We start from the raw sequence: 14,546 nt of genomic DNA, 5'->3' as shown, positions 1-14,546 counted from the left end.
ACCCTAACACGTCTGTCTTACATCTACACATACATAACTGGAGGTTGTCCAATACTTAAAGCTCTGATCTTCATTACATGAAAGTACAGTGCAGCACACACTTACCGTGTCGCCCAGTGTTACATCATTCGATGCCTGTAGCACACACCTGACGTGCTGTGCAGACAGAAAAAGTGAAGGTGTGGAAGTTGGGACCTGATCTATGGAGCAAATGTGACAAATTTGCTGCTTTTCTGAGCCACTGATGCTTATTGACACTGGGAAATAGGACAGTGGTGTATCCTGACGTGATGATGGGCTTCAGACGCCCTGACGGAGAAAAATCTATTTTCTCGGTCAGGTTCTTACTGTGATAGATTTGGTGGCAGAGAACATGAATACAAAATGTTCTGCCAAAGGCTGCAAAAACTAAGCATCATTTGAATTGTTGTCTCTTGACAGTTGTGCAGTTTTTTTTGCTTATGCTTATGTGCCTGTTATACTCTTAATAAATAGAACCCGAAGAAGGTGTTTTTTTTTCCCAAACTTTACCTTTGATTTTACTAATATAATCATTAATAGTTAATGTTACAGAGAAATACTTATCAGGGGCTTTAACTGTAATTACTTTCCAGTATCAGTCACACACACATGTATTGGCTTTACATTTTGAAGTGCGTGGCTTAATTTGGACCAGTCAGTGGAATCTGATTGGCTGACCACACCGCCTGCTTTGATTTAAATAAAGGAAACTTTCTGGTTGTGGCTTTTCAGTTTAAATACTGGATTTAAAATAAAATTTAAACACCTTTATCAAACATGTTGAATCATATACTGGATAGGTTGACTATGAAAGATTTTCAGTCTTACAGTAAGTCTGCTTTACACCACAAGTACAGGTAAGGTTTTTTAAGCTCAAACACCTGTATCACTTTTCTTAAAGAGCTAACAGGACACCCAGCTCCAGTCTTTGATGTGAAATTATTTTATAGCCACAACAAAGCTTGAGCAGAACTGGGCAAACTGACAGACTCTTTGCTCTCTGTTCCAGTAAAGGAGTTCTCCTGCTGGACTTTCCTGGCATAATCAGAACTGTATTGTTCATTTTTAAATAATACCCCTGCAACACTCATCAGAAATTCATTAGGCAATTCTTATGATTTATATTTCCGTCTGTTCCCGAACAGTCTCTCAGATTTGCAGGGATCACTGAGGCTTTGCGCTTCCCGCTCTCGTGCTCCCCTCCCAGCTCCTCTCCTCTCACCCTAATTCCCCCTCTCTCTATTTCCCTCAATGCCCTTCACACAATCATGTCCCTGTACCCCTCACAGGAACCCGAACTCTCCCGCACCCCCCACAAACCCCCCCGGATGAGAATACAAAGCAGAGTAATTTCATGGCTAAGCAGGCCAGATAATCAACACTCATATTTCACAGCAAAAGAAATGCAGACGCAGACACTGGTCAGGGTTGGAGTGCTGAAAGTGTCGGTGCAATCATTCATATTAGATACAACTTTTTGTGTGTGTGTTTATGTTTCTCTCTGTCTTTTCTGTTGTCCACTCTTATGTCCTTCCAGTTTAACTTCATTTGATTCCTGTATTTCTGTCCTACTAAACAAACGAAACTAAACAAGGAAAAACGTGTTGTATTTGGCATAAGGCCAAATACAACATGTATGCAGATCAGTCAAATCAGTCAGTTTGCATCCAAAGTTCAGTTCCTTTGCTTGATCAAACAAGAAGTATTTACACTGACTATAAATAATAGTTTTTCCTCAACAGAAAATTTTCAGGGAATTAATGTTGTGTTAATATTTCATATTCTGGTTCTATTCTGGGTTTAACTCAGCCTAAAGACAGTTGGAAGCTTATGTGCCAGCAGTGGAAGCCAGATAGTCACAGTCTAATTTAACCCTGGGATATTAGGTGATTGCATCACGATGTAAGGCGGAAATGCCTGCGAAGCACTGAAGGCTTCTTCTAAATTTTTATTTTTAAGCTTTCATGCTCTCGGGTTCTCATTGTGCTGTATCTATGTCTCTGTGTGCCCTCAGGTGTGTTTGCATTCGGTCTGTTTGCCACAGACATCTTTGTGAACGCGGGCCAGGTGGTGACGGGAGGTCTCTCACCCTACTTCCTGTCCGTCTGCAAGCCCAACTACACTGGCACAGAGTGTCGCTTTAATCATCAGTTTATCGTCAACGGCAACATCTGCACCGGGAACCCTGTTGTCGTGGAGAACGCCCGCCGGTCGTTCCCATCCAAGGATGCTTCACTGAGTGTTTACTCTGCTGTATACCTGACGGTGAGAACAATAACTGTAATAACTTACTTTTTTCACCATGTGATCACCTGATTATCTTCTCTAGAAAAACTAAGTCTTTCCCTTGGTGTTTTCTCTGAGATCTTCCGTTTCTTTCACTCTCTCTTTCTCTTCTTTTGCTAATTTTTTCTTTAAGATTTTAGAACAACTCAGTGTTTTCTTACATTTTCCTGCATATTGTTTTGACATATACAATACACAGTACATATATAGTACATCTCATCAGGGATAAAGAAGAATCCACTGATTTTAAACATCAAAGTCTGTTAACAGGTCTTTGGGTGTAGAACTACATGTAAAAAGTTATATAAAGACTTTTATGGCTTCGGATGGAGCCACAAGAACTGTCTGAAAAAGTTAGTTCCCTTGTGTCAGCATTGGTTCAGTCTGAAGCCTACAAATTTGAAAGTGAACAAAATCTGGGGGCTGCGGAGTTAACAAGAAGTGAGCTTACCAGACCTTTGAGGCCCGTTCTTCATCTCTGTTTGAGGCTAGGAGCTCGAGGCGACATTAGCTGCTACTGGCATAACACAGCCAAAAATAAATGTCAGCGGTCAAGTTGTATTGTGGGTAACGTAGGTGCCAGGTTTTGGCAAGGAAGAAATATGCATGCAATGAACGAACGAATAAATGAATGAATAAAGAAATAAATAAGCGATATCTCTGGTTCTGCTGCATCCATTTTAATATTGATGGAATCCGGGAATGAGGACATTTGCAAGGATCAAACTTTTCTTCCTGCTGCTGTATTATATTAATGATATAATGTAATGTAACAGCAGAAGGGTGATGCATCCATGACAGCAACAGAAAAATACTGAAGTCTATAACCTCGATTCACTCATCAGTTAAACCATTTAGCTGCTAAACTAAAACTTAGATCATGTAGTATTGTAGTCTAAATTCTGGGTTGCTGCAAATCTCAGATTGTGTAATTGGTTAATAAATTTTAAAAATACTTTCCTGATATGTCCACTGCTGTATCATTATTATATATATATATATATATATATTCAATTTCCATTCAACTTCCGTTCTTAGTGCAGGTACTTACTTTTCCTTGCTGTTTGCTTCTGTTGTTTTAAATTTATTTTTGTTGGTTTAAATCAGTGTCCCCTAAAATAGTGTGGACAGAACAAATGTTGAGATTCTCTACCAGATTTTTCAAATAGATTTTCTTCAACACAACATAAGCACAGTTAATTAAAAATCAATGTTAAATGTGCTTGTGGCACTACAGTTACTCATTTGGGACAGAATGTAATTAGTTTACATCTTGGAAACAAATTATGGAATGTTAAAAAAAACAATCACACCCAAACAATCAGGGAGGAATAGATCTTTTTAGCTTGGACTGATTAAAGATATACACTATGTACTGAGTTTAAAAAAGACTGAATAAAAAGGAGTATTTGCTGTGAAGAGGTACAACATGGCACCTTTGGTTCTTTGATGGAGGGATTTCATATTTCTTGAAATTGTGTCGAGGACTATTTCACAGAAGTGTTGGCGGGTTCAGGCAGTTTTAGAAAACTGGCTGGAGGAACACATGATGAACGGCTTTTCGAAGGGCTATTTGAAGAGCTGCTGTTTGACGTCGGAGCAGGGTCTCAGCCGCTGAGAAGAGAAAGGGAGAGCAGAGGTTCAGATTTTATTAGCAGGAGCAGGAGAAATGCAAGGACAGATTGTTGATGAAAAGAGGATTTGATACCTACAGCTCCTCGGCTGGCATGGGAGGAGGTAAAAGTTCAAGAAGTGAGAATGTGTAGGAAGACCGAAGGTATGATTTTTAAATGCTGAGATTCCTCTCAAAACTTTCACTCACAGTAAGAGATTCCCTTATTAGGTTCATCTTTTAATCTCTTATTCTCTGTGAAAAAACTCTTTGTTTTGGGGAGTTATTTCACTCACATGATGTAAGTTTTTGACATCTTTCCTTGACCGTTTTGCTATGCACTGGAGGCTTTGTGCTGTCATGAAATGGTAAAATATTTGACTCCATTTCTGTGGAAACATCTCAGGTTGCTCTGCATGAGACTTGCTTTTGTTCTTGTCTACCTAAAGAGAGGAACGGGAGCTATTTTTCATGGATATATCATTTTCCTGTCTCTTTGGGAGACAGAAAAAACAAAACATAATCTTGTTTCTTCACATCTTTGGTTTGATCTAATATTTCTACTGTCTTCCCTTCCAGATGTACATCACTAGCACCATCAAGACCAAGTCCAGCCGCCTGGCCAAGCCTGTGCTCTGTCTGGGCACGCTCTGTTCGGCCTTCCTCACCGGCCTCAATCGAGTTTCGGAGTACCGAAACCACTGTTCGGACGTGGTGGCTGGATTTATACTGGGTTCAGCCGTCGCTCTGTTTCTGGTGAGGTTGATGGACGAATGAAACATTTGAGGGTGTGGAAAAGGGGATTTGAGGAGAGGAGGGAGAAGAGAAGATGGCTATACTCAGGTGCATTCTGGTCATGAATTATTTTCAAATTATAATAATAATTTTCAGCTTCATTCAGTCATTGGAACTGACCCAAACCAGTAATTAAATGATGAATTCCGGCTACAGCCTATAATGTAGGTTTGGAGCCATTTCTAAGCCAGTGTTGATGCAAATTTAAGTCCTAAAATTGTTATGCACAGCAGATTTTTTTTGCAGTTATTATATGGATTTTTAATCATTGATTGGGGAAGCCATATACTAAAAGCTGTGTATGTAAAAGGGTTAAGTAAGCTGTGTGCCATTTCAGTCAGGAATAATGAGTTCTTAAAAACTTATTTGGTAAAGAAGCTAAAAGCAATAGTTCATGAAGAGGTGATTGGGGAGAGGATGGGAAACAGGATGCAGCAGGGTTTGTACTGGGCTTGGAGGAGGTTCAGATGCAGGTGAATTTGGATAGGGGGATGAAGTTGAAGACGCACTAGTTGATTGGGGGGAAAGAGGAGAAGAGAAGAAAGGAGAGAAAAGACTAAGGTGGCACCTGGATTTCTACTGAGATCAGCAGTGGCTCTGGTTTCGAAAGAGCACGGTGAGGAGGAGGTAGAGGCACCAAGAAAAAGAGAAGAGAATAAAGTTAAATGGGACACGTTAGTTTTAATTAGGGGTTGTGTTTAATTCAGAGATAATGGAGGAAACCAGTTGAGGTAACCAGTGATTAATTCTGGCCCTGTACTCCACAGGTAAGGGATCTTGTTATTTATTTCATCATATTAAAACAAATGTCACAATGATGAATAAATTGCACAGGCTGGACTTGTTCTTCCAAGCATTCAAATTTTAATTTAAAATCAAGATCAGTCTCTCAACATCTCGTGATGTGTCGTCAAACAGCGCGGCTTCCACTGAAAATGAAAAAGGCTTTGTCAACATCAGATTTTATGCTGAGTGTTTAAATGCAGGGTAGTGATTACAGCTGAAGGCCTCAGGTTGTTTTGGGGTTGAAGCGGAAAGCCCACTGAGGAGGAGGAAGGAAGGTGAAGGGAACCCCCCCCACAAATCAAAAAAGATTTATTTAACAGTCTCAGAGGCTTCATTACACGTAATTGCCAGTGGGGCCTGAGCGTCAAAGCAGGAAGGAGCATGAAAGAGAGGAAAAGGAGGAGGGAAGACTGTGGAACAGAAGACATCACGGGTTGGTATTTGTGCATCGGTTGCTGGTGGCTGATTTGACAATGAGCTGCAGACACGTTTTGTACTGAAAAGCCTCCCTTTTTGTCCCCTTGAGTAAAGTTAGTGGCAGACATTCCCGCTCTTGTCTTTGCCGTCATGATGTGTGCTTCGTTGGTGGAAGGAAGCTGAAAAGCCAATGATGATCAGCATTTGAGCAGCTTTGTCCTTGGAACATGAAGAAGAGGAGCCACTGCACATCACTCTTTAATGAAGGATATAAGCTTTCAATGATTGACCTATAAAAATTGACATACATTGAGTCAGTGATCTCCAGGGAAAGATGACCGCAAGAAAGTCAATCATCACCTCAGCAATTTTGGACCTGCTCATTTCCAGCTTATTATCAGCAAACCATGAACTGAGGGGGGCTGCCCGTCCCCTTCTCATGGACCTAATGGTCCTGATGAAGCTTATCAAGGTCTTGTCATCAGAGAACTGAGGCCCTTTGATGGACTGCTATCTTGAGGGAAATTAATTGGTACAAAGAGAAGTAGAAAGCAGGTATAGCTTAAATCCCTGTGCTACCAGTGCGCACAGAGAGGAAATCTGAATGGGCTCATCAAACAGCACCTGCTGTTAGTCTTACAAGAGGTTTGTCCTCTGCCAGCAGATTGAGTGGTCAGTGTTAAGCACTTGGTCGTGGAGTTCCGGTATGGTGTTAGTAAAATCCTGACAAAGGAGATAGAGGTGTCTGCTTGATCCAAGACAAACTAGAGGTCCATGCTGACACCTGCTGAGTCTGACAGAAGCCTTGAAATTTAAAATGGGTGCAAACTAAACCTCTAATTCGAGGCTTTCAAAGTATGAAAAATTGCCACGTGAAAGGCATGTTACATCATCAGGATAAATCCTGTTGTTTTATTCTTGTCTCATTTTATGTGGGTCTGATGTCTTCTAATCAGTCTGCAAAAAAAAACAAAAAAAAAAAAAAACTTGGAGACATGGAGACAGTTCAATCTGGACCTGATTCTGTGGCATAAAATTGGATTCTGGGGCCAGACAAAATGCACCTTTTATTTAAAAGCCTGAAGCCATTTTTTCAGTCTGTAAGGAAAATGTTCACTTTCCTCACCTGAGACAGTAGAGTGCAGCCTGGCCGAGCCTGTCTTAGCATGGATGACAAGACACAAAAATGGAAAGAAAGCAGTCCGCCACGATCTTAGGGGATGCAATTGAGTGAAAACAAAAAAAAGTGGATGCCATCGTGAAATGTCTTTGAAACATGCAGGATGGTTACAGCTTAAAAAATAGGTCGAATCGAAGAGTAGATAAGAGCAATCATGTGAAAACAATGGAAATCAGTGTCAGTGTGGAGTTGATCGCAAAGGCCTGAACTTTGAACATTTTTGGCTCTGCAACCTAATCAGCTTAAAGTTCCGATTCACTGTGACAGACAGTTTTGTGAAGAAACAGCGATGCCAAGCCACTGTGATATATTCATTTCCTTGGTTTGGCAGTACTAGAGAACGACTGTCCGTGAACTGCTACAAACAGGGAAACCTTGAGCGTCCTCCAGCAGCGAATCGTCCTGCTTCATTTTCTCCTTTGTCACTGCCTGAGGGCATGGTTGGCCTGCGGGGTTGGGTGGTGGGGGGGATCTTTCTTTGATTAACTAGTCCAATACAGCAGTTCAGAAATGCAGCAGTCTTGGTGGTGTCTTTACTGACTGATGGACCAGGACAAGAATTTACAAGTAGATGTAATTTATAGGAATTTTAACAGACATATAAATGAAGAAACAAGACATCAGTTCACTGTGCCTGCTGGGCACAGTGCCGTGCCACAGAGATGAACATCCCAGAGCATCTCCTGACTGCGTTAAATGATAGCTGACTTTTGTGCACTCATGCAATGTTTGATTAAGTCTTTACACCCATATAAACTTTATATTACAGCAATAACTGTTATGAAGCAGAAAATATAGCCACGTCTCAAAAACTCATGGGTGCTATTAATTTCCTATAATTGGAGTTTGGGATCTGGGTTGCAAGAGGGTTGGTAAGCAGTTTAATTTAAGCAGTTTAAATGTTTTTAGATTTAAATCATGTTTAAATCCAGTTTTGATGTACTGTCATTTAATTGGCATTCTCTTTTAACAATAGTTGGATAGTCTTTTTTGACCAAAGCCAATGTTAGCATGCTAAAACATTAAACTAAGAAGGTGTGTCTTTCTATTAATGTTGAACTGTCCTCATGCTTCACAGGGTATGTGTGTTGTGAACAACTTCAAAGGCGTCCACAGTGCGGCAGCTAAACAGAAGACTGAAGACTACCGTGGTCTGCCTCTAATGACTTTCCCCCGTGTAGAGAGTCCCCTGGAGACCCTCAGCGCACAGGTAGCTAAAAACACTTAACCTGGAATCCCAAAACCTTTAATCTCTATGATGCCCATTATCTTTCCCCATTAATTGGTAGAGCTCCCTCAAGGCCTTCATCTTAAAACAAAAATCCCCCCTCCTGATACTTTTAATTTAGTTTACTGGAATTTGGTTTGGACTGTAACTTGCTCTTACGCTTCTTTGTTGTCATTTATTTTTTCATATCGTGCTTCATTTGGTAATTTCCTAAATATCTTAGAATTCCTATAGAGACAGGGTACGTTAATCAGCTAAAGAGGGGTTGTCAGTACCACATATTTGGTTCACAATGTGTTCTTTCTTTCTTTCTTTCTTTCTTTCTTTCTTTTTCTTTTTTTCTTTCTTTCTTTCTTTCTTTCTTCTATCCTTCCTTTCTTTTACACAAAGCAATGACACATGTTCAGAAGAACATACAGGCATGACGTTTTGCACTACACTCCTGTCCTCCCTCCCGAACGCACAGAAACACTTACAGAACCTTACACAGAGCACTCCTGGCACCGGTTGACAATTTCCTCTACCTTTTCATTTCCACGCCTTTTCCCTCTCCTGTCTCCTTCCATCTTCTTTGTTTTCTACATCTCTCTCAATCTTCGTACCTCCTTCTCCATCCCTCCTCCCACACCCATTTTCAGAACCACTCGGCATCGATGACGGAGGTCACATGACTAAGGGGGCAGCACCGGGTCACGTTTGCGTCTCCACAGCACTTCCAGACACAATGACGAGGACGCATGCCACGTGGCTCCGAATGCTTAATAAAAAAAAACAAACACTCCTGATATATCTGTTTCATTCACTTGGGGGACAAAATACACCATGTTTGTAATGGTTCTCATCTAGTTGGGCTATGCTCAGTTCAACCTGCCAAGTCACACAGATCGCATCAGTGGCAAAAATATCACAAGTGGCAAAAACTTAAGCACAGATTGTTTTTCCAGATACCTGAAACCATTTGAAACATGGGACATTTCTTTTTTTCCTCCAAGGTGTGCTGTTTGTAGTTAGAGGACGGTGTTTTGTACATTTTGTATGAGCGAGTGCTGTAGCCTATCCTGCACACTTCCTGTCAGCTGACTCACTCTGTTTTACATCACATCCTGCCAGGTGAAATGCCTCGTCGATCACCGCATCTACCCCCCTCAGTCTGAAAAAGCTACTATGGAAAAAATATTGATGTTGTTGTTCTGTGATGTTCGCCATTTGTACATAAAAAAAAAGACAGAATCCTTCTTTTTATTATCTCTTTCTGTACATTAATTGACCATGTCAGGTCATATTTTGTAAAGATTTTTGTTAATCTGTATGACTATTACGATCCATTTGGACCTGTTTGCCTGCTGTAAACCTGGATATGTTTTGGTATCAGTTTAAGTGTTTTGGGGAATGACCCGTGTCTCCTTTGGAGGAAATGATGAGGAAGAGTCAGTGACATCCTCCGAGTCAGAAAATGGGGTTTGTGCACCTGCAGTGTCATGTTATCAGCCGTAATGTATGAAAATATGATTGGTTGAAATTCTCACTATGAGTGCGTTTCACCCCAATTTTCTGATTTACCGTAATGTTAGATAATATCCCAATGGATGGCATCCTTATAAAATATGCGGAAATAAAGAAAGGACAGAAATGCTCTTTGGAGTGAAACTGTGCGATCCGGCTAGCCCTTTTAATGGAAACCAGGCTAATGACTCTTGCTTCACTTTTCCTCCTTGAGGCACCCCTTCCCCTCCCCAAGCCACCAGTGGATTGTGATGCATTGTTGTGACTCCATTTCCTATTGGAAGATATGCCCAGCATGAAGAGAGAAGTCGAGATGTTTTATAAATATTCATGATTTGAATTATACTCATTATCATTGTGATTATAATCGTCTTTTACTTTGACAACAAAAGAAGAGCATTTCATTTGAAATGCTGCATATATATATTTTTTTTCTTGGTTTGTCCACGAATTAAATAGTCAGTAGCAACAGTGTGTTCTCTTGTGTTTAATTATGTGTCAGAAAGCTCAAATTAAAAATTGGAACTTTTTATTTCTCAGTGTAAACAAAGGTGTCCAAAAACAAGCAGAATAATAGGTCCTCTACTTTTTCAATTTCAAACTGAAATAACCAAATGTTGGAAATGGTGGAGGAATTGCTGGAGGAAGTGGGGAATGTGTCTGTCCTTGTGTTTCTTCTCTTCCCAAATTTTTACCCCGGGTTTAGACTTGTAGTCAGACTTACAGTATCCTCTCTGCTGCTTACAAATCCCACCTTCTTTACTGTGACTGGCCCCAGCTAAAACCATGGCTCATCTACTACTTGAGGGTATGGTTGAGCAAAACTGCCACGCAGTCATTCCTGAAAAAGGTGATGTCATGGTTTTAATGTGGGTAATAAGTGTTGAGCAGGGTGATCAGAAACTTTAAAACATCTCTGAGACTGAAGCTGTGGTTTGTAGTCTGATAGTGTTAAGTGTGTGATGGCACACAAAATTAATTTTTCCATTTACAAACACAGTGCAGCAGTGTGTGTATTGGCTGATTGTGCACATTCACACAGTCAGACTTGAATAAAGGTTAACTCTGAACTGTGAATCCTGCAGAGTCAGCCATGGGGGGGTGGAGGGGTGCACTGAAACGAGAAACGCGTGCTCGAATTTGTCAGTCGTACAGGCTTTCAGTTGAACTGAACGGGAGACGGAACAAATATTTGCAGGACAGAGATAAAATGTGACCACACCTTTGAACATTTGCTCGGTAGAGGATGCAGTGGGCAGCAAACAGTGTTGGAGGGAGCTGCCTCTTTGAAAGCTCAGGTTCAGGGAAAAGAAAAAAAAACCTCTTGCTTTAAATGTTCTTCAGGGATGAATTCAAGCATTATGCTTGAGTTAAAACTAAATCTTTGGAGATGATCAGTGCAGAATAATTTCACTAAACAGATTACGAGTTTGAAATTACCAAAAGTTGGGAGCCTCATAGAATAAGTCAGGAGACAAACATTATGTTTTCTGCAGCTTATGTTTAGACAGACCTTCAAAAACTCTCTATGAATATGACCTTATTCTGTGTCACATCCTGTGAGGCAGTTCTCTCCTCTCCTCTTCACACCACACCCCTGTCCAACCACACGTGTTACCCAGGCAAGTGATTAGAATTCGCACAGATATGCTAAAACCGGGCTCTTATTTAGGTTTTCAGTTGATTCATCCTGTTACGACCGCATCGACTTCGGTGATGTTTATGTCAACGCTAAGCAAGGCATACACACACAGAGACACAAAGAAAGCTGACGGCTCAGCCAGTGCACTTGCTCTTTTGCTCTGTCAGGTATTCATTTCAGCTGTGACAGCCTGCGCTTACCCTGCAGACACACTGGCTAAATAGATAGGCTCTGTTTGTGCATGCATGTGTGTGTCTGTATGTGTGTGTGTGTGTGGGTGGCAGTATTTGACCATGCTATGTGTTTATAAAATGTCATCCTTAGCTGTTCTGAGTACACCTCCCTGTCTAAATTGCTGTCCTCTAGCAATATGAGTGAAGAACAGAGCGACAACCAAATATCGTTTCAAGGTAGGCAGCAAAGCTCTGAGTGGGTTGATTATGAGTAGCCACAAGGTGTATTTTTCTTTATTTTATAAACCATAATGGAATCTTTTTAGATGGAAGGAAATGAGAAACTGCGAGTGAATCTCAATGGCCAATTTGTGAAAAAGAAAAGAAAAATTCAGGCGAATAAATCCTTGATGCATGGTGTGATTGGCGTGCCCTGGATGTTAGCCATTGTTCCTCTGGTTTCACTGACTCATCTTTGTCTGTCTTACAAGAGCTCATTACCTATCAGTGAAAGCAAATCCCTTAAATCCTTGGAAAAAAAAATTGCATGATAGTCTGTTGAAATCATCAAGCCTCTGGTTTCCACTTGAGTCTTTTGGCATTAAATTCTTCTGGTTGCTAGAAATGAACGGCATTAAGGTTTTTTCGGAAAACAGAGTGGTTTCATACCTAACCGTTTCAAGTTTGTCGTGAAAATATAACCTTGGAAACCAGAAATCACGTGTCAGAGGGACAGATAAGGTAATTAATTGCAAAGAAGAGAGGTAATTTTTAATAACAGAACACATCCAAACCCAAACAGAAAAGATGCAAGAAAACAGGTCTCATCACAGAGGGACTGTTTCAGTGTGTTCAGTTGTGAATTGTTCATCATAATTAAATAACATGTCAGAGTTCGGCGAGAGGTCTACAGTATGTTCATGTTGACATTTTTATATCTTTTCCTTTTCTATTTAACAATAGGTTTGTACGAGAAAGTCACTTGTGATCCTTGATGTGTCACGATATTACAAGAGCACCGGTATAACATTAAGAGGCTTGGCAAGAAGGTTTTTTTTCGGGTACCTGACTAGAAAAGCTGAAGATTCCTTTTCTTTCCATTTTATGTATACCTTATTACTTCTTCAGACCCTGAAGCCATTATGGAGAAAAAAACAAAACAAAGAAAACTTTCAGACCATAACTCAAACTCTGACAAGTTAAATGATGACTTGTAGGTGCAGCTTTCCTTAAGAAACTAGAAGTGCATCAGTGAAGTGCAGGACAACATTGTACAGTGATCCATAAATAAGATTTTGTATAATCCTAGAATCCACCAGAAGATGCCAACCATCAGATGTTCTTGATGAAGACAGAGGTGTCTTGCCATGACTTTATATCTTTTTTTGTTTTTCTGCTTGTAGTAACAGCCCCACCAACCCTTAAGAGACAAACGATAATGAAACACCCCAAGCCAAATTAAACACGCTGCCAAAGGCCAGAAACATTTAGGTGTCAATGGTAAAATCAACCAGTCGTCAGCAGTTGTATTTCTTCTCTTCCCCACTCAAAGATACAAGGTTTCAGCAAGACACAAGGACATAAAGACTTAACTGTCTGGGTTAAACCTCAGGTCATTTTACACTGTCAATGAGTCTCAACATAAGACTCAGGTGAATTAGCCCATTAAGCTTAAATACCAAAGAGTCTTCATATCTATGATCAAGCTTATCATCCTGGCAAGCAAATCTGTACCCTTGAAGAGACAAGGCTTAGAGGGAAGGGATGAGAGGGACAAAAGAAAGAGAGAGCAAAGAGGAAATGGAAATGAAAAAATGGAGGGATCAGAAAAAGAGGTGAAGAGTAGGTGAAGAAATGGAGGATGGGGCGTGTAGAAGAAGGGGTCGCACAGCTCTTCAGTGATAGCAACAAGCTAGTGAGAACAGATTTGTTTCAGGATGTCTGGTTCCCCTTCATCTAGTGTCCCTCTTCTGTTTAAATCCAGAAGTCAGGAAATGCCCTGCTGGAGTTACAGAGCAGGATCTGACCCCTGGAGAACGTCTCAGTCTGGTGTTCAGGGGAACTCCTGAGCCTAAGAGAGAATTTAGCTTCCAGAAATTTGTGAAGGTTCCTACTCCAGAACTCAGGTGATGATCCTTTTCCAGAACCTGCAAGAAGTTTTGGAAACTCATCCTGTGTCTGACCAGGTTTCACTGGGCAAAACAGAGGTGAAAAGCTTTAGAACTCCGGGAGTGTGTTTGTGTGTTGTTTAGTCTGCTGGTGGGACTGGGTATACTGAGCAAACTGGTTAGACTGGAGAGTAGTGGGCTGACCGGGTGAAGTCTGATTTGCATGCTGGTTTTCTGATTGGTACTGTTCTAGCTCTCTCTTCCTCCTCATGGCTGACTGCAGCTGCTGCTTGATTACGAGGATTTGACCCTCCAGTTCTGACAGCTCCTGTACCAGAGGATTCCGGCCTACGCCCAAGCCGGGGCCGCAGTCCCCCACTCCCAAACCACGGCACTGTGTTAAGCCTTGTCCAGAGCCCCCCTGCCCTGACCCCAACCCTTGGCCCGGTCCTCGCCCTAACAGGTCGGAGCGACCGTTAGAGGTGGTCACTATGGGCAGTGGTTTCTCCAGTAGGGGAAGAGAATGGGGGTGAGACAAGGGAGAAGGGGGCGGTGGAGGAGGAAGATCCTGGGAGGATGGGCGTTCCAGATCATTCTGCATCTCTTGAGGGAGAACCCTACGCCTGTTGCAGTGTGAGGACTCTGCAGGATTCCAAGATGCTGACTGGTTGTTTCCCTCATTGCACCTTGAGACAAGACAGATACAGAGAGAAATGTAAGTTTCAGAAGCAAACCATGAACAAGAAAGTAAAGCAGAGAAAAATGTCCTTAAACTCCTGTACAGGAAAGTTCCAG

At 41.3% G+C, this 14,546-nt stretch overlaps 2 protein-coding genes across 2 annotated transcripts in view; one reads left to right on the top strand and one right to left on the bottom strand.

The window, feature by feature from the left end:
* The window catches only part of plppr1 (phospholipid phosphatase related 1), a 41,962-nt gene extending 31,743 nt beyond the window's left edge, over nt 1-10,219 (top strand). The window contains exons 5-8 of the mRNA XM_041059600.1: nt 2,036-2,286; nt 4,499-4,675; nt 8,176-8,307; nt 8,716-10,219. Coding sequence (XP_040915534.1) covers nt 2,036-2,286; nt 4,499-4,675; nt 8,176-8,307; nt 8,716-8,721 — 566 coding nt within the window. The 3' untranslated portion in view covers nt 8,722-10,219. The remainder of the gene's footprint in view (nt 1-2,035; nt 2,287-4,498; nt 4,676-8,175; nt 8,308-8,715) is intronic.
* A 3,641-nt stretch (nt 10,220-13,860) lies between these two features.
* Nucleotides 13,861-14,546, bottom strand: part of grin3a (glutamate receptor, ionotropic, N-methyl-D-aspartate 3A) — a 38,395-nt gene continuing 37,709 nt past the window's right edge. The window contains exon 10 of the mRNA XM_041059599.1: nt 13,861-14,437. Coding sequence (XP_040915533.1) covers nt 13,861-14,437 — 577 coding nt within the window. The remainder of the gene's footprint in view (nt 14,438-14,546) is intronic.

This window comes from Toxotes jaculatrix, chromosome 16 (assembly GCF_017976425.1).
Source record: "Toxotes jaculatrix isolate fToxJac2 chromosome 16, fToxJac2.pri, whole genome shotgun sequence".
NCBI lineage: Eukaryota > Metazoa > Chordata > Actinopteri > Toxotidae > Toxotes > Toxotes jaculatrix.
Note: the sequence above shows the minus strand (reverse complement) of the source record. Positions and strands in the feature narration are given on the sequence as shown.